This window comes from Passer montanus, unplaced genomic scaffold, assembly GCF_014805655.1.
Source record: "Passer montanus isolate IOZ18808 unplaced genomic scaffold, ASM1480565v1 scaffold58, whole genome shotgun sequence".
NCBI lineage: Eukaryota > Metazoa > Chordata > Aves > Passeriformes > Passeridae > Passer > Passer montanus.
The window spans coordinates 2,837,390-2,862,234 of NW_024370816.1; the positions used below are offsets into that span (position 1 = coordinate 2,837,390).

The 24,845-nt window shown below is 36.2% G+C and overlaps 1 protein-coding gene and 2 long non-coding RNA genes across 7 annotated transcripts in view; 1 reads left to right on the forward strand and 2 right to left on the reverse strand.

The window, feature by feature from the left end:
• KCNT2 (potassium sodium-activated channel subfamily T member 2) overlaps nt 1-24,845 on the forward strand; it is a 115,417-nt gene that overhangs the window by 63,147 nt on the left and 27,425 nt on the right. For all 4 annotated transcript variants that reach the window (XM_039726327.1, XM_039726328.1, XM_039726329.1 and 1 more), the window contains exons 11-21: nt 1,793-1,957; nt 3,467-3,603; nt 5,416-5,479; nt 10,130-10,238; nt 15,324-15,432; nt 17,730-17,786; nt 19,072-19,221; nt 20,318-20,547; nt 21,249-21,462; nt 22,715-22,820; nt 23,047-23,219. In XM_039726327.1, the coding sequence (XP_039582261.1) occupies nt 1,793-1,957; nt 3,467-3,603; nt 5,416-5,479; nt 10,130-10,238; nt 15,324-15,432; nt 17,730-17,786; nt 19,072-19,221; nt 20,318-20,547; nt 21,249-21,462; nt 22,715-22,820; nt 23,047-23,219 (1,514 nt within the window). The remainder of the gene's footprint in view (nt 1-1,792; nt 1,958-3,466; nt 3,604-5,415; nt 5,480-10,129; nt 10,239-15,323; nt 15,433-17,729; nt 17,787-19,071; nt 19,222-20,317; nt 20,548-21,248; nt 21,463-22,714; nt 22,821-23,046; nt 23,220-24,845) is intronic.
• Nucleotides 3,613-5,469, reverse strand: LOC120510458. The gene is made up of 3 exons (XR_005629493.1): nt 5,378-5,469; nt 4,160-4,234; nt 3,613-3,895 (listed from the first exon to the last, which is right to left on the reverse strand). It is a non-coding gene; the product is annotated as an uncharacterized LOC120510458 (long non-coding RNA).
• Nucleotides 8,293-24,831, reverse strand: LOC120510457. 2 transcript variants are annotated; one of them, XR_005629491.1, is made up of 4 exons: nt 23,938-24,831; nt 19,687-19,729; nt 13,783-13,952; nt 8,293-8,593 (listed from the first exon to the last, which is right to left on the reverse strand). It is a non-coding gene; the product is annotated as an uncharacterized LOC120510457 (long non-coding RNA). The 2 variants fall into 2 exon arrangements; XR_005629492.1 differs by lacking the exons at nt 8,293-8,593; nt 13,783-13,952 and adding an exon at nt 19,072-19,147.

The following is a 24,845-nucleotide window of genomic DNA, read 5'->3' on the forward strand; positions in this document are numbered from 1 at the left end:
TTTGTTATTAATGGAGCAATTACAAAAAAACCCCACAACAGTAGCCAGCACTTTCTTTATGAGTACAGCTTTTCCTCTGCAGGCTCTCCCTGTTTCTAATCTTGGTTCTCTCCACTTCCTCTCTTACAGCTCAGTGCTAACTTGAAAAAAATCTCATTAAATCTGCAACTCAAGCAAATTGGGTTCACAGCTGTGTATGGAACACATGCACACAGAGCCAGCAGCACAGTTAGGAATTTTTCATGCCTGCCTAAGTTTAGGACTTCTAACAGTTTCAACAGGGAAAGAGCAATTTATGAAAATCCAAGTATTTCAAGGACTCAGTCAGCTTTATTAAATTTGTACTAAGCATTTTCCAGCTCATTAGGTGAGGCTGGATGACAGAAACCCCGAGGTTACATGGGAAACCCTGCCAGGATGTTCACTGTTCCACACCTGGTGAGCACCCAGCCCTTGTGCCAGCAAAAGAGGATGTGGGGAGACTCTGCATTTTTATCAAAGCTTACAGTAGACCTGCTAGACCATGAAGCTCCAAAGTTTCTCACACAGCCATAGTTTGCAGTCTCTGCTTCTTTGGCAGAGAACTAAAGCTCAGTGTGGGCAGACAGCACACAAGCCCTGGGAGGGTGGGAGCTCAAACTTTCAGCATTAATTTTCTTGAAGTTATTTAACACTCTAATTAAATATTGAATGTATGTATTCATAGCCATATGCACCAACACAATTATATTCTCACTCAGTGAAAAATTAGTAAAATATATATTCCATTGAAAACTAAAATGTTCTCGGTTTATGAAATTTGGAATTTTCTAGGACACAGAAATTTCATTCTTAAGGTGGTTCTGATACATACTTCAGGCCCAAGAACTCCACAGGAGCAGTAAATAACCTAGAATCTACTGGAATTTCACATAAATTTACCTATTATTAGCTACTTTATTTTATACCTTTGCAGTGATAATGGGGCTTCATATACTTTTCATACACATAATGGAGTGGGAGGCATTCTCTCCTGAGCCCTGCAATGAAATGAAATCAGTTATTATTCACGATCCAGCCTCTCCATCCGTGGAATGTGGAGGAGAAAAAGATGCTATCACACAACCATACAGTTAAATTGATCTCAGTATTAAGCATGTGTTACTTACAAGAGTCTTTGAACTGGTATTTGTATGTTTCTTTACAGGCTGTTACAGCACTCTCATACCTGCATGTATTGTTCACCTGACAAAGGCAAAATTTCTGTATTAGCAGCTGCTGTGTATTTATTATAATTTTAAATGTATTGCATTTAAAATTATAAGGCAGATAAGAGAGTTTACAGAACATCACCTTCAGAACATTATAAAATCTCTGGGAATATTTACTGCCCAAACTAAGAGAAAATGGTGCCTCTTTCCAAGTATATTCACAGTATGTTTGTGAAAACTTAACCTTTCGTATGAGGGAAGCAATTATGTCACAATACTAGAGAAAGAGAGCTCAGAGGCATAATTACTTAAAGGAAAAAGGTACCAGCTTTCATTCTTTCTTTTCTGAACTCCTGTGATTTAGTGTACTCCCATGGTATTTTAATGAATTTCCACCACTGTTTATGTGTGTTAGACTCTGGCACTATTGCTGTAGTTTGTGATTACCTTATTAGAGAACATTTTACAAAGAAAAGGATATTGGGGCTAAGGGCAGCTTGTCATAGGGGGTGAGATGAACAAATAAACATTGCCAAGTCATTTTAGAGTTGTAGCCCTTATCTACTGGTCTCTTTTCCACTGACAATCAGCATCTCTTGCAGTTTGAACAGCTGGCATATTTGTGGATGGAGAGGCAAAAGTCTGGAGGAAACTACAGCAGATACAGAGCTCAGACAGAAAAACACGTTGTGCTGTGTGTGAGCTCTCTGAAGATTGACTTACTCATGGATTTCTTAAATGAATTCTATGCCCACCCCAGACTGCAGGTACTGAGAATGGAAAAATAAACCCCAAAAAACCCCTCAAAAAACCCCTCAAAATACTGTTTGGTTGTTGTTGGTTTTTTTTTTCTTTTAAGAAACCTTTCTGAAATTATTCTTAAGTGGTAAAACTGATTTTGGGAATAGATAGTTGAATTGGGAAGCTATACCTGTAGTAAGAAGCTGAGATACATTTTTGGATGCATTTTAAATTGAGGTATTGAGGGGAAAAGACTAAATAGGTAGAATTAGTGTCTTGTTGAATTGTGCTAGTCTTTTTAGAACAGGTATTTCCATGCAAATTCCTTAGATTCTACCCTAAAACAGAAAATAAATGAAAGCTACTCAATTTATTTTTCCCATTTTTTGGGACTGGATCAAAAAATCCTCACAATTAAAAACATCCTTTGGTTTTCACATTTTTCTTTGTTTTTTGCCAGTGTTAGGAATCACAGAATGGGTCAGGTTGAAAGGTACCACTGCGGATCATCTGGTCCAGCCTCCCTGCTCAGGCAGGGTCGTCCTAGAGCACATTGTACAGGTTTGCAGAGATCAGATCCTCTTGGAATTGTGGAAATTAGCAAATAAAGGACAAAGATGTTGACAGAATACACAGATTTTGTTAGTCTACACATATTCCCTAGGTAATGCAAACTTGTCATCTGGCTTATGCAACATCTAGAAACTTATTTCCATGAGATATCAATTTGGATTTATTATCATTGCCTTTGCTACAGACTCTCCCTTTTAGTAAACCTTCTCTATGTCTTTTACTAAGTTACCTGTGGTATCATGCTTCATTAACTACTGCAAGAATCACACAAATACAACCCTCAAATGGCTGAGCAGCAATTTGGCAAATCCCAAATCCAAAATATTCCCCAAAACAATTAGCTAGTAAGAGGCATAAGCAATTGCACAAAGAAATCCAGTTCTTTATAGCTACAAACACAAATTGAAACACAACATTTTGTTAACTAAGCTGAAGAACGAGTCAGGCTCTGTGATACACTGGAAACAAAGAACAAAAGCCCTAATACTACACAGGTAACTTAAAAGGTCTCATATAGATTCCCTTCACAGCTGAAATTGAGTTGGACTCAATGATCTTGGAGATCTTTTCCAGCCTTAATGATTCTGTGCACACAGAAGCTGAAGGATACAGATGGTGCACTGCATCCAAAGCCATTTTGCTTTCTGCAGAGATCTCTGTATTGCAGAAAGCAAGATTTCTATGACCAGCCTGGCCTAAGCTCTCACTCTCCTCTCCCATGTTCCATTTATCTCTCCTTTTCATTTGTGCACTTACAGATCCTTCAAACCATCCTTGCTTTTCCAAGTAGCACAGGAAGCAGTTTGGGTTGGCCCATTAATGTGAAGGAGAAATTTTGAGGAAATAAATTCTGCTTGTCAGCGTCTTATCTGAGACATTTTTGACATCTCAAGTCACTGTTGACTCATTCTCCAGCAGCATTAACCATGACTATTTCCCCCTTTTTTTTTCTATTTTGACAGGACTATTATGTGGTCATTTTGTGTCCTACGGAGATGGATGCTCAGGTCCGAAGGGTGTTACAAATCCCAATGTGGTCCCAAAGAGTTATCTACCTGCAAGGCTCAGCCCTAAAAGATCAAGACCTATTGAGAGCTAAGTAGGCAAATATTGACCATTCTTTTTTACTTTTTCATTCATACTTGTTTGATAAATAAGTTTAACAAGCAACAAAAGCTGTACTAGAAAGAAAGCCATGTTTATTTAGAAGGCGAAGCAAAGCTCTTTGATAGAACTTGTTTTTCTTAATATCTAAAATTTTGAACCCAATGTACAGCTTTGTTTTTTGAAGTCAAGCCTGGTAACATTAAGCAGCTGTTCTGCTATACATACCTGAACTTTTCAGGGCCCTCTTCTTACCACATACTTCCACCACTTCTAAGAGATGCTCTCTGCCAATTAATAGTGAATGACATTTATCAAAACAGATCAGTCAAGCAGAGTTCCTCACACATACCTCCCCCCAGTGCTCAATCAGTTGAGCTGCAAAGGAATTCACAGTGAAATTCATGCAGAAGGGTCATCTCTTTAAACTCTCCAAAGTGAGAGAAAGGTCATTCTTAGCAAATAACTGTTTTAATTCATCTGCATTGCTCTGTGTTGTAGATAACTAAAATTAAGCCATTACCTGTCTGGCTATTTGTGTCATTCTTTACCTGAGGGGAGTTATTTCCAAGAATCTCATCTGTGAGAAGCTTCATGAGCAGTATTACCTTCTCAGACTTCTGCCACTGAAAAAACAGTATTTAAAATTTGACAAGACAAGAAAGCTTTGTTCAGGATTAGAAATTTTCTTTTGGAGAGATGCTTCTTTCTTTTTTTTTTTTCTTTTTCCTTTCTTGCTGATTTCAAGAAGGAATTCTGATGTGGATTTAGCTGACATTTGTTCTACACATTACAAGAATTAAAATTAGGCTGTTCCCTAAATATAATCTTGAATTTCACTTATAATAACCTGGAGGTAGTCAGCTGTGGAACTGTGCTTTTTCCTGCAGAACATGTAATTGAATGTACCTGTCACAGAATAATTTTCAACCTCTCCTGAGGGAAGAAGCATAGTGGGAATTTAATAGAACATTGGATATGAAATATAACCCAGTACCCAAGATGTTTGGTGTATTTCTTTTTAATGAGAACATAATGTACTGAGGAGCTAACAAGGCACATGATAAAATTCCTCTAATAAATAAAGTAATGTTTACCAACAACAACAAAATAATCAAGAAGAGTCTTATTATCAAAATGTATCCATATATTATATGTGAACCAAAGTCAAAATAACATTATAAAGGTAACACTAAAAAGTAAAGGAATACCAGCAGCTGGGTGACTGCATCAGTAGTGAATAGCCAGTTAACAAAAAACTGCATTTTGGCAAAAGAATCTCATCTAATTTTACTGAATTTTCTTTCCTATAACTTTGATGAAGACCCTGTCTTCCCAGTACTACTCCTATGCTTGGCTGAAATTTCATAGAGCTCCCATGATTTCTTCTAATCAAAGGCACCATGAACAGGAATAGTTCATTTAAGCATATATACACAGAAATGTCTGTTATTTATCCCAAACACATTATTCTTGTGCATGCACCCAACGTTCTGCTCTCACTAGGCAAGACAAGGCTATTACCAGTCCCCCCTTGTTCATTCACCAGTAATAACTTGTGCATATTGCACCAGGCAGACTGGTGCTGTTTATTCACCTTCATACTCGTGGCAGATAAATACTTTGCAAATTAAGTTTGAGGCTACTCTGCTTTTACTACTTTGGCACAGCTTTTACTGTCACCAGGGTAAGAAATGAGAACAGACTCAACTTTGTGTTCTGTTTCTGTGTGCAAGACTGTGACTGTGAGACACGAGTTCAGTGGGTACCTGCTTGGGCTGTGACAGGTCTGTCTCCTCTCTTCCAGGATGGACAATGCTGAAGCCTGTTTCATCCTGAGCAGCCGCTGTGAGGTGGACAGGACAGCAGCTGTAAGTTGGGGAGGGAGAAATGAGAGGATGGACAGCTTTTACTGTCCTTACTCCTTCTCAGCCCTTTTATATGCAACAAGGGCAGAATAACATAAAAGTACTCTCATGGTAGATATGTAGATACAATTATAACTGGGCATTAATCACTTCCAAAAATGCTACTCTGTCAGTATTCAAAGTACCTGGACTGCTCTAGATATTCAATTTAATCAGTTGTATTTATTAAATCAGAAAAGAGACAGGTATCAACTGACTGGTATATTCAGAACTAATGAAGTAAAGCCTGAATTCAACTTAATAAATAAATTTGTGACTAATACAAGTAACCAGTATATATGAGACTATGTGACCATTTTTCATATTGGCCATTTTTAAAACTGAAAAACTGCTAGATTCTTTAAATAAGTTTCCATGGGTTTGCCCATGCTGCTAGTTATTTGCAGTCAGGTAAGTTACTGTTCACAAAGGAACACTGTTAATACAAACTTCTGTGCAGTGCATCTGTGATAAAAGAATAAAAGTGTATGAACTAGAACTCTAATGAAATTATCTACTGATCACAGATATCCAGAAAAAAATTCCACTGAGGATGGATTTATGAACATAACTTGAAATTTTTCACTATGTGCACTACAATAAATTATTGCAGACTTGCCTCATTCAGTTCAGTCCTGAACTGCAAAGGGGTTCAGTTTCATCCTGAGTCTGAATATCCCTGAAGATGCTTATAAATTGGCTAACAAGACTGAAACCAGTATTTATAATTCAGTAATTATGTTTTACGTAATCTCAATTAAAAATACTGTTTTGGTGCTACATTGTAAGAAATAGCAATTATTTTTCTAAATGTTGAAAAGAGATATAGCAAAAAATGGGAAATGAGAGCTTTGCATGATATCTGTAGCATTACTCTATCACTCTAATGAGTATCTCTCTAATCTCTAGAGATTATCACTGATAATCTCTATCACTTTCTACTTCATCTGCCATCAGAACTTAGTTAAAAGATTTTAGCTAAAGATCCTGTTCTGGACCCATCCCTTGCAGAAATTCACTGAGTTCCCTGAGACACAAACCTGTGCTTCTGCTATAACATTTAAACTTACCTACCTAAGGACTTTGAATTTGATTCATCAGCAATAAACTCCTGAAAATACAGCAGTGAAAGCCACTGAACTGGCAGTAAGTAATCTCAGAGTAATCAGGCAAGGCAGAACTACTTCTTGGAAATGACTAAGGGTCTGGGGTATTTAAAATTAAGAACAAGCAAGAGTTCTTGCAAATACCTGGAAAAATACCTGTAACTTCTAGGAAACTGAACAATTCCAAAGTAGCCCTACTGTCTTATCTAAATCAGCCACAATTTCATAATTTAGAATAAATCAGCTACATCTCATTTCACATAATGTACTTGAGAGTTGCACAGTGGTTACAAATGAGAAATCCCATAAAATCAGTGTGTGATTTACACTGCATTGAGAGGCTTTATGCAGCATTAAGGACAGCAACACCACCAGTCAGCTGTTTATCTCTGCTCATAACTGCTTCAGAATTTATGCAAAGAAAAGACAATTTTCAGCTCTGCTGGACTGTGCTGCAGGGCAGGCAGTGGGCTCTGCTTGGAGCTCCCAGAGCTCCCATCCATTGTGGTTTGGCTCTGGAGCCACGGCCCACTGCAGCTCTTCCTTTCTGCCCTCAGGAAACATCAGAATGGTACCTGGCACACTTCAGCTGCCACTACAAATCTCATTTCTCTTTGTACCTGGAGCACACAAACAGGCACCTCTCACCAAAGACTCTCTCCTGGCCCCTTCCCCTGGGCCACAGTGACATCTCAGGGTCAGTGGGATCTGAAGCCTTGAAACAAGATGTCACCTCTCTGCCTTGTTCTCTCTTTTGCTGTCACATTGCCTTTTCACAGGGAATGCAATTATTTATTCTGCAAGTAGGAAGTTCTTACATTTTTAAAAAACTATTTTGTCTTACTGCCCCCTAGGGCTGTGAAATGAGATTTATTGTATTTCTTACACTGCTCCAGCCACATGTTAGTTTACAGAAGGTTTGTTTGTCACAGGCTGAAGGAAGTTCAGCTGTCATCCCAGTAACAATCTTCATAAGTACCACTGATTTTCCACCCTGCTGTTGTTGAGACACTGACAAACTGCTAAAAGAGCCTTGGATCCTCTCCTGTGCATGACAGCTGTCAAAATAAAAGGAGGAGATTCCTGACCAGAAGAGCTGTTGTTAGTCAAGTGATTTTTTGAAGCTTGTGAGGGTTTTTATCCCCCCAGCTACAATGCTCAAGCAGAGGATTTCCTCATTTGCCGTGGATACCCCTGGCTGTTCGTTGCTTGCTGTTTTGTTAGTTAGTAACTTCTGGTGACAACACTTTTGCTGTTGCTGACAGCTTTGTTCTGAGGCTTTCTGAAAATTCAGATATAGTCCAATTCAAGCTTGCACCATTTTCCCCCCTTTCATTAATTAAATTTTGTGACTCTGCTGTACTGGCAATCTAAATTACAATGGCTTAATGGCATCACAATATGGATGTAAACATAGCAGGATATAACTAATTTATCAAGTTATGTGTGGCAAAAAAGAGATTCAATGAACAGAACTACTCTAAAATATATATTAAATGCATTTCCTTGAGTTCTTATGATTTAAATACACCTACTTTAAAACTTGAGGTTTTCATACATGAACTTGAATAGCACCTCTATATTAATCACCATTTGTATCTGTGGTAATTTTTGATCACTGACTGCAGTTCCTTGTGTGAAGCTCACATAGAAGAGAATATATTTTTTCACTCATCTTCCAAAGACACAAATGTTTAATAATGAGAACAGAAGCATAATTTTGTTTCAGTTACCTCTGTTTGTTGTGTGTACATACATGCTATATATTGGGAGAAAGATGAATGTTTTTTAAAGTGACTGCAATATAGCATAGAAATTGCTGTGTTTTAAAACAGAGAGCCACAATACTGACTGAATCTAAGAAATCACTTAAGGTGCCTACCTGTATTTTTCTTTCTCTCCCCTGGAGTGCTTCCTCAGTCTGGAATTTGGGAGAATAACTGAGCAAAAAACTTGGGAACCAAATAAGCAGCTTTTGTACATAAACACATGGATATACCAAGTGGAAGGAGAAAAAAAGAAACAATAATGCAAGGTTATTAGATTAACAGTGCATACCCACTGAGTTGATCTATAGGTCTAGGTTTGTTTTTAACAAAATAGTGAAATTTGAATGGTTTTATGATGAAATCTTCATTCTTATATTTAACAATCATTGCACATTCTGATAAAACCAAGCTTTAAAAAAAATAATTAAAAAATCCAAGAAAATATCTAACACAGAGATAACTATATTTCTAGGCATGTAACATAGCTGTGTGACAGCCATCTAGAATGTTACCCAGTCATTTGCTGCTTCTAGGCTGTGTTGGTGTGTCATTACCTTAAGCACACACAAACACAAAATCCTGAGGAGGGTAACATGCCATATGTTATAGAAAAGTAAGAAAAAAAAAAAAAAAAAAAAGTGGCTGCATACAAGGAAAACCTACAGCAGGTTACACCCATGGTCTTAAATCTCCTGACTGGGCAGAGCAATCCTAAATCTATAAAGTTACTAATAAGAAAAATGTGAAATAAGATATTTTGCCATCCTCTTATGACTCCATTTCAGTTTTTCTAGTAGAAAAACCTGCTAACATCTCAATTGATAATAAAATATTATGGTTTGAAAATGTCAATTACACTCTGTTCCAGGCAGAGATTTTCCGTTGTGTTCACAAGTCTGAAACCTTTTCTTACTGCTGATGCTGCAAACATAATGAATCATTCTTTATATTTTATCTTTAAATACCACCAATTTCATGACTAGGCAAGGCATTTCAATCCAGGAATGGTTTTCTAGATACTGCTCTGAAATGTTTCTTTTTGTTTTGAAATAAATAAAAACCAATGGATGATACATTGGAATTAGTCTTATGTCACAAAATTCAAAATATGAATGAATTATCAAATAGATGACTTTTATGGACAGCAGTATTCACCCTGCAGTTAACTCATTCTTGCCATGTGGTAACAAGAATAAAAACTAACAGTCTGAAAAATCTCTTGGAATCTTCGGTTAATAGCTGGCTAAATCCTCACATCAGTTGTGCAAATGTTTTAGTTCCACAAAAATTCAGATCTGCTTTTAATTAAACTGGTATTTTTAGAACTACCCACAATTTTAAACTCTCATTTCTGATGTCATCATTTAATGCTAATTTAATTATGAGTCTCTTTGGGAGGACATCTATGCTACATAATTCTTGATTAATTAGACATGACTAATCACTGCCATCTTAAGTTTTCACACAATCATTCCATATCCAAATGCTACCCCTTTCCAAATAACACAATCATTAGTGTTTGCAGAAAGACAGGAGAGGTTCAAAATACCTTATTAGTGGAAGATTGCTATAAATTAATAAGTAATAGTAATTATATAACTTGCACATAAACATCCATACCAGCTGGTGCCACATGGCTTAAAATGAGTTTTCTTCAATGGAGCAAGTCTGATAATAGATTCCTTTTCTAATCTGGTTATTTTTATTTCATTTGCACCCTCTCATACTCTTACTTCTAGGATCACCAAACCATTTTAAGAGCATGGGCAGTTAAAGACTTTGCTCCAAATTGTCCTTTGTATGTTCAGATACTGAAGCCTGAGAATAAATTCCACATCAAGTTTGCAGGTAAGAAGAAGATTGCTGTCATTTGAAGCACTTGTTAGTGATTGACAGTTTGTTTCATGAACACAACAAAGTGAGAATCCCTGGGCATATTTACTACTTAGAAATGGATTAAATGTGCAGTTTTGTAAAATAATACATATCCTAGCCATGGTAAAGACTTACTTACAAGCACTTTTGATAATTAATAATTTTATGCTGTATAATATAGAGAGTATGATTATTTGATGTATAACTACTCTTTTATTCCAGATCCAGGTAAGTCTCCAGCTTACTGTACCCATGGCTGTAATTCATTTCTGTGTACTAAAACACAGTTACTAAGGGCTGTATAAGAAGATCTATTCACATTTAGTCCAACAAATGATTGAGGGAAAAACTTCTCATTGGACTGTTTTTTACCAAGTGGTATGGAAAACATGATTTGAATTACTTGTAAATATTTTGGAAACAGACATTTAATTTAATTCGGTATCCAGTAAAATGCATAAACCATGGCGTAAAATGCAAAATTATGTTAAGTAATCTTACTCCTGTAAGATGAGATTACCATCTTTTATTTGACAAACTATTTCTCTGCATTATATGTTTTTCTTTCTGTCTATATCCAAACAGTCACGTATGTAAGTACATAGATGTACAAATGCTCATGTGCAAAAACACACAAATACTTTTGGAGAAATAGCTCTGAAGTAGAAGAGGAGCTTTCCTTTTCAGCTGCAATTTTGAAAATTCTATTTTCTTGAATGATATTCTAAGGAAGAAAAGATTGCTGATTCATGCAAAAATAAAAACAACTCTATGGAAAAATATTAGTCTCCTCCATCATCCCAGAATGTGATGAAAAAGTAAATTCCAGCAGAACGGCTCCAGAGCAACAGTTAAAAGCTGTAATTTCAAAAGCTACGGAATTTACCACTGGGTTAGAAAGAAGAAAAAGCCCCATCAGTAGCAGCTCTGAAGTTATAAAAGTGTAATCTCAAGCCATGAGATGGCACAGAAGGGAATAAGGCTCATGCTGTGATGAGAATGATGGTGCTTTTTCATCTCCCCCTTTAAACCAGCCAGCACAAACATAATCCCTGCTCCCTTAGCCATGGCTGCTTTCCTTTATCAGTAACTGTGTTAATTTGTTGTTCCAAATTATGCTTTTAAGAGGGTTTCATTATTCCTAATGGCTTGTCTCTGTAGGAGCTTATATATGACCAGACTTTGAAAACAGAGGCAATTTTTCATGTCTGTTTGAAGTGTTACAGAATTTGGACCATATTAAAAAAAAAAAGCCAAAACACAACAACCAAATAACCCAGAAAACCTCTTTTGGTAAAATTTCCTTCAGCGGAACTTCAGCATCACCACTGGAGCCATGACAACAGTATTTGTTGGCATACATTTTCCTGAGAGGATCCCCCTTTGGTATTGGTGTCACCCAACACTTCATCATCCTGAAACATGTACCCAGTGGGGGCTGCAGACTACAGACCTGTCCAGAGTCTTTACGAGTGAAATTTGTCACAACCATCTGGAACATTTTTCTAAGTGCTTTTCCTATTATGATTCAGGGCTGCTTTATTACTGCTTTAATGTAAAAGCTTCTTTTAAATCTGATATTCCTTGAAAAAAATGACTCTTTTCTTCTAGAGGTTTCCCAAAACAATACGGGGCATTTTTATAAACCTGAAATAGTCAGTAATAGGATTTCTTCTTTTTTTTTCTTTACACACAGGTTTAGACACTACAGCTGTCAAAAATGAAGTTTTTGAATTTAGAAGAAATACAACCAAATAGTCCTCCTAAATAAAATTTAACTTTTAACTACATTAAAAATGTATAAAGCACTAGAAGCCCAGTTTCTCAGCAGCTTATTTTAGGTTGACCAGTCCTCCTAGATTGCATGAGGCAGTCCTGAAATTCAGACACTGACTGCATGTTCCTATAGGAGTAGGGAGCAGTATATAGGAAAAGTAATTGTCATAATGCATTCCCATCCTGTAAGATGGGAACAAGATTTAAATATCTTTCCTGTCTTTAATGAGAGAATGGGAGCTTATTTTTGTCCTCAAAGCAAGAAAATGGAGGCATCTTGGCCAGGCTCATATGACCTGCCAGACAGTCAGGTTTCCTGACTTTCCACCTGATGTCACACGTACATCCTTGCATTCTGTGACTTCTGATTTTTTTACAGTGGATTTTAACTACTTTGTTTAAAATATTAACATACTTACATTGCTACAGCAGCATAAATGTTTGTCCCAGCAAAGCCCTTTACGAATTTAAGGTGTGAATGCTTTAAATACACTGACACTATTAACATGACAGTGATCACATGGGCAACTGTCTTATCTCTTAAGCTGAAATACTTTGGTTTCTCCCTAGTAATTTCCAATATAAAAATGCCTTGACATGCCCAGTTTTTCTTTCAATAATGCTGGCAGCTACATTCTTAATATTCCCACTTTTCTTTCAAACACACAAGGCTACAAAAGGCCATGTACCCTTGGTGCAAGCTCCTGGCCTTGTATTTCAGCACAAATGGGAAATAAAGTGAAGATTATCCACAGCAGAGCAATATATTTATTCAGAATTCAGAAACTACTAAATTCCATATTTTCTGAGCTGAACTTAAAACTTTCATAATTTTGTGTGTGTGTCTGTGTGTGTGTGTATCCTTTACTTTGAATATTTGGAAATTATATATAATTACAATTCCAGGAAATGGGGATACATTTTGACATTCCCTATCTATTCAAAATGCACCCATGAATTATCACAGATTGTTGAAGTCTGACATCAAAGCTTCAGTAGTTTATTTCAAAGAAACACAGTCCAGACTCACCTAAATGGATATTGAATGCAGCGGATGATTAATCTCTCCAATTAGAGATAAAAATAGTCTAGAGGTAATGGATGGGCATTTTTCTCTATCAGATCTGGTAGTGGTCATGTTAACTTACCAAACTGACAAAAGTAAGGTTTCTCAGAATAATTGTGCTAGGTCTGGGTCATTCTTACCACATGGCTGCTGCTGCAGGCATAAATCAGTATTTTGAGTCTGTTTTATCCTCAGTAAACCATAACTCACCCCACCACATTACTACATCCATTTGAGACAGACTTAGCAACAAAACTGCTGTCAAAATATATTTTCAACAGAAACAGCAACTTACGGAAATTCTACGTGTAATATTTCTTTAGTATAAACTCAATCAAAATACTTCTTTTTCTGGCAAGGTGATTTGACATATTTAATATTCACTTCAAGACAAACTGCCATTTCCTGGGCTGCCTCACTGTCACACTGGATGAGTAATTTGCTGATTCTGGTACCTGCTGTCAGGGGACACGACTGATGTCCCAGACCTGAGGAGTGGGAGAGCTGTCATCCAGCTTCCTCCCTGCTCACTTCCGAGAGATGCAGCAGATAAAGTTCTGTGTAATCCTCCTCAATACAAGTCCGAGCATACACAGAAAACACAGTTAACTGTCAAATAATTGGAGAAATGAGCAAGCAGTTTTGACCTGGTCTGTGTCTAATACAAGAACTTACCTGCAGAAGATCAAAGTCTCCACAAGTCCACCTCCAAGGCTCCTGATGTAGAAACACTTGACAACACCCTGTGAATCTCTTACAGACATGATTGAGAGGCTGTTGGACGACAGCAATCTCTGTTTGCTGTCTGCTGTATTCTTTGGTAACATAACATTTTCCATAGACATCTGCCAAGAAAGTTCACCATAGATGTTAGAGAGTAGAGTGCATGTGGAGGACTGAAGTTACAGTTTTCATCTTCATTGTGCCATCATTTGTTAACTTCCATTTGTATATATTTAGGCCAGCATGTACAATTGGGTTCAAATACAAGATCTGAAATAACAGATGATGAAATCATTACACTGTGTATTTTTAATTTCTTGTATTTTCAAAATGTTTAGCTATAATATGACAACATTCCAAACAAAAAATAAGGGAGGTTATTTGGCAAAATCCTATACAAATTTTAAAAATAGCAAGAATTCTCTTTCTTTCAGTGTCAGGAAGTTGGTATTCACTTCCATAAATCTTTGTCATCTCACTAATGGCAATGAACTGCAGATATTCCATTCAATCACAGACTGTGCCTTACCCTCTCTAGTTTGAAATTCAAGTAGGTTTATTAATGGCATATGGTCAACTAAAAGAACATATTTCTATCTGAAACATTTTCTGCAGAAAATATTTAATTGCTACAGCTGAAATATATTTACAGAAGAAAAATCTTATTTTGTCCTACGTTTGACAGTGTCTTTATATAACTAAATTCATCCCTTGCCTATGACATTTAAATGGGCCCTGATCTTCAGAAAATCAGAGAATTAATTACTCAATTCAGTAGTAAATGATTCTGTTACTGAAAAGCCTCTAGATATTTAAAAATAAAAGGAACAGAGAAGGCACAATATGCCTTCACTTTTATTTTCAGGAAGTTTCATGCTTATAGCTATACAATAAATTCTGTCAGGAAAGCAGCTTAGAGAGGTAAGGTGGTTCTGAGGATTTCAGTGACACGTGGGTGAAACCAGAAGCAGGTGAGCATAGTTCAGGTCTAGCTGGGGAGGTTGCTTGCCTGCCTTTACTCAGCAATTTTCATGTGCCTATGTTTTGATCATCAGCTGTATTACTTGTAATATTATTTTTCATTAGAAGCAAATTCTGATCCCATCAAAAGAACCAATGAGCAAATTCAGAGGGGAAAAAACTGACTTAATATTAAATGCCTTTATGGTTTTACAAAAAGTCTCTGACTTTGTTTCTACATTGACAAGCAGTTAAAAGTTTTGTGTTTGTCCCTTTTTATAACCATTTCAATTTTCACAGATATATGAGAATTACATTAAAGAATAATTTCTATTTCCTAGCCATCCATGTTGGATAGCCTAGATAGGAAAAATCACACACATCTGATTTGCAAGGTTCAAGCAGAAAATGAAGATCTTGGGCCTACTTTTGAGTGATCCATCTTCACCATTGTCCTAGATAAGGAAAGGATAATTCTGTTCAGTTCAAAGTATTTTCGTAAAACAATTTGTATCCTTCTTTTTTCCCTGCAGATCATGTTGTATGTGAAGAGGAATTCAAATATGCTATGCTAGCTCTAAATTGTATATGTCCAGCTACTTCTACATTAATCACTCTGCTGGTTCATACATCTAGGGGACAGTAAGTATATACTACCATAAAAAACCCCCAAACAACTTGAAAAAGTCATAGCTAATATTTGGAAAACAGCTTACCCTGAATTCTCACACAACTACAGTTTTAAAAAAGAAAATGGAACTTTCTGCACAATAAAAGCATCAAAATACCTTACTTAAGGCAGTACAATTTTGAAGAGAACACCCCCTCCCACCAGAATTTAAGAGTTTGTTGCATGCTGTTGTGCCACTTCCACAACATAAATAATGAAAAAACTGTATTTCTGGTTTAGTAGATTGAAGTGTCTTTATCAGAAAGTTCTACTTATGACCACTAACAAGTCCTAAAAATACATATTCTAATAGGTTAATTTCAAGGTATGTTTCAATGAACTTAAAAAAAAAAAAGGTTTTTGATGACATATGGTATTTGCTCTTCTGTGCCTGTATGTTAAGAGGCAAACAAACATAGATGATTTTTATTTTTAACATGACCACAGTGCTGGAAGGGGTGCAGAATTATGGTGTCTCTCCAGACTGCATAGTCACAGTAGAACTTCCCTCAATTCACTAAAATAATTTTACCAGATCTGGTGTATCTCTTTTATGCTGTATTCTTGGAATAATAAGGTATTCTTGATTGAAATGTCGTGGGCACACAGCTGCAATAAAGAGTGACTCTCAAAATATATTTGTAGAAATGGAATAGCTGCACATACACTACATAAGTCTTGTAACATGCTAACGTCTTTTTCAAGTAACCATGAACTCAGTATGTGTTTATTTATAAGCAGAGTTATTTAACCTTCTATATGACATTTCTAGTATTCCCTTTTGCCCAGAATGGGGAAAACAGAAATTCATCCTAGAACTGTTACTACTGAGAACAGCAAATGTCAAGATTTTAGTGGCACTGTGCACTAGAATCTCCTAGAAGAAACACAACAAAATGTTGTTTGGATACCTGCTGAGCACTGTGGTGAAATACATTCTTTATCTATTTTTTATCTGCCTACCTTTTAATGCTGTGACATGCACAGAATCCAGAGCCTGTTCCAGTTATTTCATATTACATGCACATAAAAGAAGAGCACTGTTCCTAACAGCTGTCAGGGAATTTTCCTTTAGCACTAAACCAAACACACAAAAGAGAAATGTTTTCTGCTGTACTTAGGAACTTCAGCATTTCATTGCTTAACACAGTCACATTGATCATTTACAGATTCCCAACTGTGATGCAAAGTAACTGTCACAGAATTCAAAAGTGCTTAAGATTTCTTTTGCAATCAGAATTAATAGATATCACCAGCATAATAAAAGTAACTGTTTTCTAGTCTGGTCATTGTATACTAGGAGCAAAAAGAAAAAATGTTTTTGCACAAATAGTTGTAGCATTACTTTGAATCCAGAAGGATTAAAATAATGGGTGTTTCAGTAAGAATCTACAATACATGTTACTGTGAGAATACTCTTCTATATTTATACAGAAAGACTGAAAAAGTGAAAATGTCTAGTTATTATTTATCTACTGTAGTCAGCACTCTTCAGAGCATTTTTTTCTCAGACAGACTTCAAAATAAGGGCATTTGTCATTGTACTGCAGACATAAAGCTACTTTGCATTTGACCAATTTATAGTTCAGAGGGGGTTGGTTTTTTTTGCTTTTCCAGATGTATTCTGTTGTTGAACAAGAGGTAAATTAACTGCTAATTGTTAAAGTAGGTGAAATTGCCATTACTTATGCATATGAAAGATGAAGTCTGATGAGCAGTTGAGTTTGGCTATGTAAAAATATCCAAAATTCAAATCTTATCAAAATATCCAAATATTATCTAGGTGAAAGCAGATTATTTAAACTGCAAATAAAAATTTCATATACATGTATTTATAAACCAAATGCTAAATTAGAGCTACATAATGAAAATAATTTGTTATAATAGACTTCAAATGTTAGTAGTGAACTGCTTTCCTTTACATTAGTTCCTGTTTACTTATTCTTTTATTATCATGGTTGCTATTAATACCTGCATTAAACCTTACGTAGGACTCAAATTTTAAATACCTGTTAAGGAGGTTCAAATAATCCTGTTGTCTTCCCAGCTGTTTGTGGAATTCAGAACTTTAATCTGTGAGACACCAAAATTCTACCCTGAATGTTATTTATAATCTCATTATCAATCTTAATTAATAATCTTAACATTTATCTTTCACTGTTACCTGGTTATCTAAACTCTTAATGCAACTCTATTAGGATTTGTTTGATTATACAAAATACTGGAAGAAAATAACCTTTCTGACTTGAAGTTAATGTGATCTTTACAGTACAGCCCCATGGGAAGCTTTCAGACAACTCACTGGAACCAAGCAGACATTAAACAGGTGACCATTTTATTTTAGGGGGAAAAGTGAAATAAGGGAAAATGTTCAGAAATTGCATGGCTAGTTCTGCTGTTCTATACCTAGTACAGTATTTATAGTGCTGCAACAAAATGGTTTACTTATTTTCATCTTGAAACAAAATGTTTTCAATATGAGAGTGAAGAAACTTGGTAAATGGAAGAAAACTACAAATTGTGTTAAGGTATTGAGAATGTAGAAATGAGCATTAAAGGACCATGTCCCGGGATCTTGAGATCTTCACTCCAAGTGGCAAAACACAGGACACACCTGTCAGATTCATGGCATATCTGCACATATCTGTGTATGTATGCATCAGCTACCTCCAGTGATAATCATGCAGGCAGAACTTTGTTTCCATGTGAAACTTAATCAAGAAGTTCCCCGGAGCTCCAGGGCTGCACGTGTTGGGGTTGCTGAGGTTTGGAAGTTTCCACTGAACTGTTTGCATTAGGGGCAGCAGCTGCATAGAGTAAAGGGTGATCTGCTTTGTAATTTATTGCCTTGCGCTAGAGAAAAGAAGCTACAGCAGCTTCATAGAGTAAAGGGTGATCTGCTTTGTAATTTATTGCCTTGCGCTAGAGAAAAGAAGCTACAGCAGCTTCATAGAGTAAAGGGTGATCTGCTTTGTAATTTATTGCCTTGCGCTAGAGAAAAGAAGCTACAGCAGCTTCATAGAGTAAAGGGTGATCTGCTTTGTAATTTATTGCCTTGCACTAGAGAAAAGAAGCTATGTACTTGTAATAGGCTACAAGACACAGGAACCAAAAATACCCACAGGGTGTAAAGATCAGTGATAAGTAAATGAGAAGAATCTCTCTTACAGATCAAATGACCAAAGACAAATGACTCTTTCCTACCTAAGTTGTTATTAATGGTACTCAGACAGGAGCCAAAGAGTCTGCCACAAAGCATGTGAAGAAACTGTCTTTATGAATGTAATGAGAATGCTGCTGTCATCTTCAAGCTGCTATGGATCTACTTATTATAGTGTGATTTTAAAGTAATTGAGCCACCTCTCTCCTGATATTAAAGTACATACTCATATATGTCTATTACTTAGCAGAAAATGCTCTTTAATACATTAAAATAATCTCTGTACTTACAATATCTCAAATACTTCTTCTGTACTTTTGATCTCAAATACTTTTCAGATTAGCCTGTGGGACCTTTTCAGTAGACATTTGTAGTTTCTATTTACACGAAGTACCATTCTGATTAATAAGAATTTTGCATTAAGTGTTAAATTATTCTCTTTGTGATTCAGGGAGAGTCAGCAATCACCAGAACAATGGCAGAAAATGTATGGCAGATGCTCTGGTAACGAAGTGTATCACATCAACCTGGAAGAAAGTACATTTTTTGCAGAGTATGAGGGGAAGAGCTTCACATATGCTTCTTTCCATGCACATAAAAAGTATGTTTATTTTTCTTATCAACCATCAAAAGTTCAAAGAAATAATTACTTGTTTTGCCTGCAAGATAGCTCTGCACTAAAGACACATTGATCTGTTTTTGGGTTTAAGTATCTGGCCTTTAATATGGCTGTATTTCTGTGAGTTGGAGCTGGTCAGGTTAAAGCTTATGTTCATTCTGTACAGCCCATCTTAGTCAAAGAGAACAGAATATGAAAGATAAAAAGAATAAGCTGGACAACCAGAAAAAAAAAAGGCACCTTTTGGAGGTTTTTCAAGAACACCAATCCAAGTCTAAAACACTCAAGAAATGAATGGGTGGGAGGGTGTGTTTTTTTTTTATTTAGGACTCAGCTGGAAATCTGGCTTCCTTTGTGTCTTGTTCCTATTACGCAAAATGTTCAATTCAAAGGTGTCACATAGTATATTCTGGTATATAAACTTTTTTCTGTTAGATGGTAACATACCTGCTTTAAGGCCCAGATGATGCATCACTTATCCAGTGTTGCTCTGTGAGATAACATGCAAAATAAACACAAATCATGTATGTTTGTATATATTTGATAAAATGAGCATTTATCAAACCCTAAATGCTGGGTTTATTCTCATATTTAATCAAGGAGAGAAAGAGGGTTTTTTTTGCTATAATTCCTTATTTTCAATCACTAATCAAATACATTTTTAAGAGTGAATTGCAAAAATGAATTATGAAAATGGCTTCCATTACTTATAAATAATGGAACAATTTAACATGATTAATAATTTTTCATATAGTGTATCCATTTTTCTACCAATATTTTCTCGAAAAGGACTATTCATCTGACAGAAAAAATCAACTAGAACAACATTAGGAGAATATAATGGGCATTACGAAAAACACTCAACTGCCTAGGAATTCATGAGCTCATAAAATCTGCTTGATTTGATGTGGCCTATTCGGCAGAACACATTTTTCAAACATCCTTGTCATCCAGAAAGCTGCAAATGTTCATAATGTGCAAAGAATAAAAATATACCTGAGGTTCATTTTTGACAATGGAAATTTTGGTGTTTGCAGGACTATGCAAAATGAACCATGCCTTTCCTTTTCTAATTAAGGTTTGGAGTCTGTCTGATTGGTGTTAGAAAGGAAGATAACAAAAACATTTTGCTGAATCCAGGTCCTCGATATATCATGAGTTCTACTGATATATGCTTTTATATAAATATCACCAAAGAAGAGAATTCTGCTTTTAAGAAGCAAGAAAAGCATAGGAAAAACCATGAATCAAAATTATCTTATCATGGAGCTTCTAGGTTACCAGTACACAGTATAATAGCCAGCATGGGTAAGTAAAAAAAAAAGATTACATCACAATTTATTCTTATTTAATGAGTAGTACATTTTAAAGCGTCTTCCTAAACTTTTGAAAAACTATAATTATGAATAGAAAGAATTAATATAACAACTTCAAACATTTGCCCTCATATTTAAAAAAACCCACAAAAAACAACCAACAAAACCCAAACCAAACAAAAGAAAAACCCAGACAAAAACAAACAAGCAGACAAACCAAAACCAAAACCCCCAAAAACAAATGGAATTTGATTCTCTTTTACTTGACAGGGTGGAATTAAATTACTTAAAACTGTGGTATAAAAAAGTAAAAATGAAGTGTATGCAAAGCAAAACAAATGGGCAAATCATATAAGTACTTCTTTGTCTTCATACCTGATTGTAGCAAGTTTTCATGAGCTTCTTTAATTTAGAAAACACCATAAGTAAAATATGCAGGTTGTTGATGCATATTGATATGGACTGATTATATAAGATATGATTTAAAAGAGGTAATTAACAAGAAGATATAGACTAATTGTCGGGAAAAGTATTGCTTTCCTTGAGTACAGTTGAAATATTTGTTTTATTTTAATGGAATAAGCACAACCAGCATAGCGTTGCTGTCAGTCCTTTGCCAGGCAATCCCTGTAAATCCGGGAATGTCGTTCAGACGTTCTGAGCAGCACTGAGGAGATGTTTTCCCTGCCCTAGGGACCGTGGCCATCGATTTACAGGACACCGGGTGCCGCGGGGCCAGCGGTGCCACCCTGGCCCTGCCCGCCGAGGGGGGCAAGGAGGGCAGGAGGCCCAGCATCGCCCCGGTGCTGGAGGTGGCAGACTCCTCCTCCCTGCCCACCTGTGACCTGCTCAGTGACCAGTCTGAGGATGAAACCACCCCGTCCGACGAAGTGTCTGCAGGCTTTGAGTACGTATCTCAAATGCAAATGAAGTGAAAAGTTAATACTATATATAAAAAGCAGCGATAATCTCTTTTGAAATGCACATCAATCTGAGCACTTCTAGGAAGCAAGTCCTATGAAGTCCAATTATGGAATTATTTCCATCGAGAAAGTGCTAGCAGAATGCCATAAGCTTACTTTGAAATACAAAAAACACCCAACAGATAAACTCTTCTATTTGGTGGAGATTTTCTCTTTGCAGTTATAAAGGCTGTAGTCATGTATTGCAATACATTCATAGCATATTCTAACACCTTTTTTTTTTCGTACTTTCTGTAATTATTAAGTGAGCACTCAACAAATTTGTAAACAGATAAGTATTCCTGTCATGAGAATGCAGTGATAATCAGATCATCCAACAGGCTTTTGAATGCTGGGGCTGGGTGTGTGACTTCAAAATGCAGGAATGACAAAAAAGCAGTACAGGACAAAATTATCCCATCTAATTCAAAATGCTTGTTAGTGTGTTACTGAAAGTAATGATGCATTACTCAGATAAACCCAGAAGATTCAATCCTGCTGTGCAGATGAGCAATTATGTTTATTGAGATTGCTGACAGGGGTGTTAAAACTGAAATACACAATTAAGCCACTGCCTCAACCAGCAGTTTTCCATCTCCACCAGTAGCAAGCAGGAGAAGCCCCAGGGAAGATTATCAAGCTCCAGAGAAAAAATTAGTAGGACAAGTCATCTTAAATGTGCAGACTGAAACAGCAGGATTTAAAAGGTCTCCTGTAAAAAAAACACTAAGGCCAATTAGAAATTTCATATCACTGGGAAGAGATTTGCCATTTAGAATTTATTTCAGCCATTTTGAAAGTACATTATTAAAGCTAAAAGGTAATGACTTCACTCATTCCTGGTAAATGTTTGAAAAAAAGAATTGGAGAAGGAAGAGCAGAAGTACAGTTATTTCTGTTTTCTTTCCTTCCTTTTTTAACTTAAAAGTTTCCAGTTCAAAACACTATGACAGCACACTATGATAAAACAGACTATTTTCAAAAACCCAAGCAAAATTCCTTCAGTCCCCAAAAGCATGGCAGCTTTTACTAAGTTCTGTTGAAGTGGCTGCAAGATTCTTTTGACTTCTGTTAAACATAGTTCATTTTGTGTACTTGATCTAAAACTTGGACATATGTATAAACATCCCATAAAACACTTGTGTAGGCAGCTGTGTTTTGGTAATTTGCTATACTGATTTTTTTTTTAAATTTTAGGTATGCCAAAGGTTATCCTCCTTACTCTCCTTATATTGGAAGTTCTCCCACCTTTTGTCATCTTCTGCATGAAAAAGTACCCTTCTGTTGTCTAAGACTAGATAAGGTAAAGGGGGCTTCTTCTACTGGGTAATCCTGCATTCTCATCTGTCTCTTGCATCTGAGGAGAGCTAAATTCTGATTTCTCCTCAGAGATGAAGTTTCTGCAGTGTTTGCTATAATACTATATTCTCTCCTCCTTTTCTTCAAGTGTTTATGTCTAACCAGGTCTCTCTTGGGTCATCTGATACAATATTCACATCCACTGAACTTGTTCCTTACTTTGATTTTAGGGATGCCAGCATAACTACTATGAAGATGCCAAAGCCTATGGATTCAAAAATAAATTGATTATAGTTGCAGCAGAAACTGCTGGAAATGGCTTGTACAACTTCATTGTCCCACTCAGAGCTTACTACCGACCAAAGAAAGAACTAAACCCCATTGTATTACTGCTGGATAACCCGTAAGGAAAAACTTTTTTTTTTCACCTTCTGATAAGTTTTAAACTCATTTTACCATTATTCAATAGATGACCCCTTTTCACATGGCCAGCTGAAAATCAAAAACATTATGGCACACTCATCTTTGAGAAAAGTTAGTGACAAAAATCATACTGCATGTTCACTGTCATATAAGAAATTGACCTTTTATTGACTGTTAATGGCCATAGTAAACTTAAATATTCTTCATGGCCAATGTTTCAGCTAAGTTTTTTTTTATATTACCCCCAAAAATGTGAATGTTACTGCTAAAATTAAATAGCTTAATAAACACTGTAAAAAGCAAGCTGTATAACAGTTTCACAGCTACATGACAGCACTAACCTACTTAACACAATGCACTTAGTGGCCTGGACTAGTTAGGTATATTTTTAATAACTACACTCAAAGATAAACAGTTCTTTAAGCCAAAAGGACACCCACAGACACATTTTATCTAAAATTATTTAAAGCCATGGATGAAATTTTAAACCTGCAGTATTGTTGTTACTTTTATATCTCTTGGTGACTGCTGAAATTTTCCACATTTGCTTGGTTTTAGTATTTCAAACAAATTTGCTTATGTCAAGACTGGTTCATATATAATCTGATAACGAATTAGCTTTTTGGGGTTTTTTGCAATACTTTGCTACAGCTCAGCTACTTAAAACACAGTTTGAAAGACACAGAAATGGAGGTTACCTGTACAGAGAAAAGAGAACAAGCTAAGAAAGCAAAAATGTCTTGTAGGTTGTGATTCCAGGGCTGACACTTCCATTTGTGCAGATCTGTTCACTTTAAGTGATTTTTTTTTTCTACAAAGACCTGCTGTGAAGTGTCCCACTTTCCCTCAGGCAGCTCCTTAGTCACCTGTGTTGGCAAAACAGAAGGTTTTTATGTAGGTACTGTGGCATACAGTGAATTACACAAACTGAGAAGCCTAAATGAGGCTAAATCACTTCCACTGACAGTGAGAGCAAAGCCGTGGGCACAGGGGGCCCTCTAGTGCTAGCTCCTTTTGCCAGCACAGTGCCCAACTTCACACACTTCAATGCTGTTGTGTCACTTTATAGCTAAACCCACTTCTGATTGATTAATGCAAAGTAAAAGCTCTGCTTGCTAATTAAACCAACACCTTTACTGTTGTCTCTCTCTATACAGCGTTTGCAGTGACTCCTCTCAAAGGGAGTAGGCTTGAAAGCAGTAGGTGTCACAAAACCCAAATGATGATTTGATTTGCACTTTACATTTTAATTAAGCATTGTTGATGCTTATTTTAAGTCCTCCTGAGACATCCATTGGAGTATAACCTGGTAGTGTGTCTTTGACGTTACTCATTTGTTCTTACATTTGGAATTGTCCTGTGCCATAACATTTCTGATTTTAGAGGTGCATTTATTAATATAAGCATGTTAATTCTGATTATTCTCTATGATCACAGCAAACTGTTGATTCACAGCTTTCTGAAAACCTATTTCCTGCTTAGACTGACATCATAATGCCAAAGTTTAAGAAAGTTATTTTTTAAAAAAAACCCCAAACTACCAGTTGATTAAAATATTTTCAAAGAGATGCTGCTGTTGTGATACTGTGTTTCATTTTGTAATTCC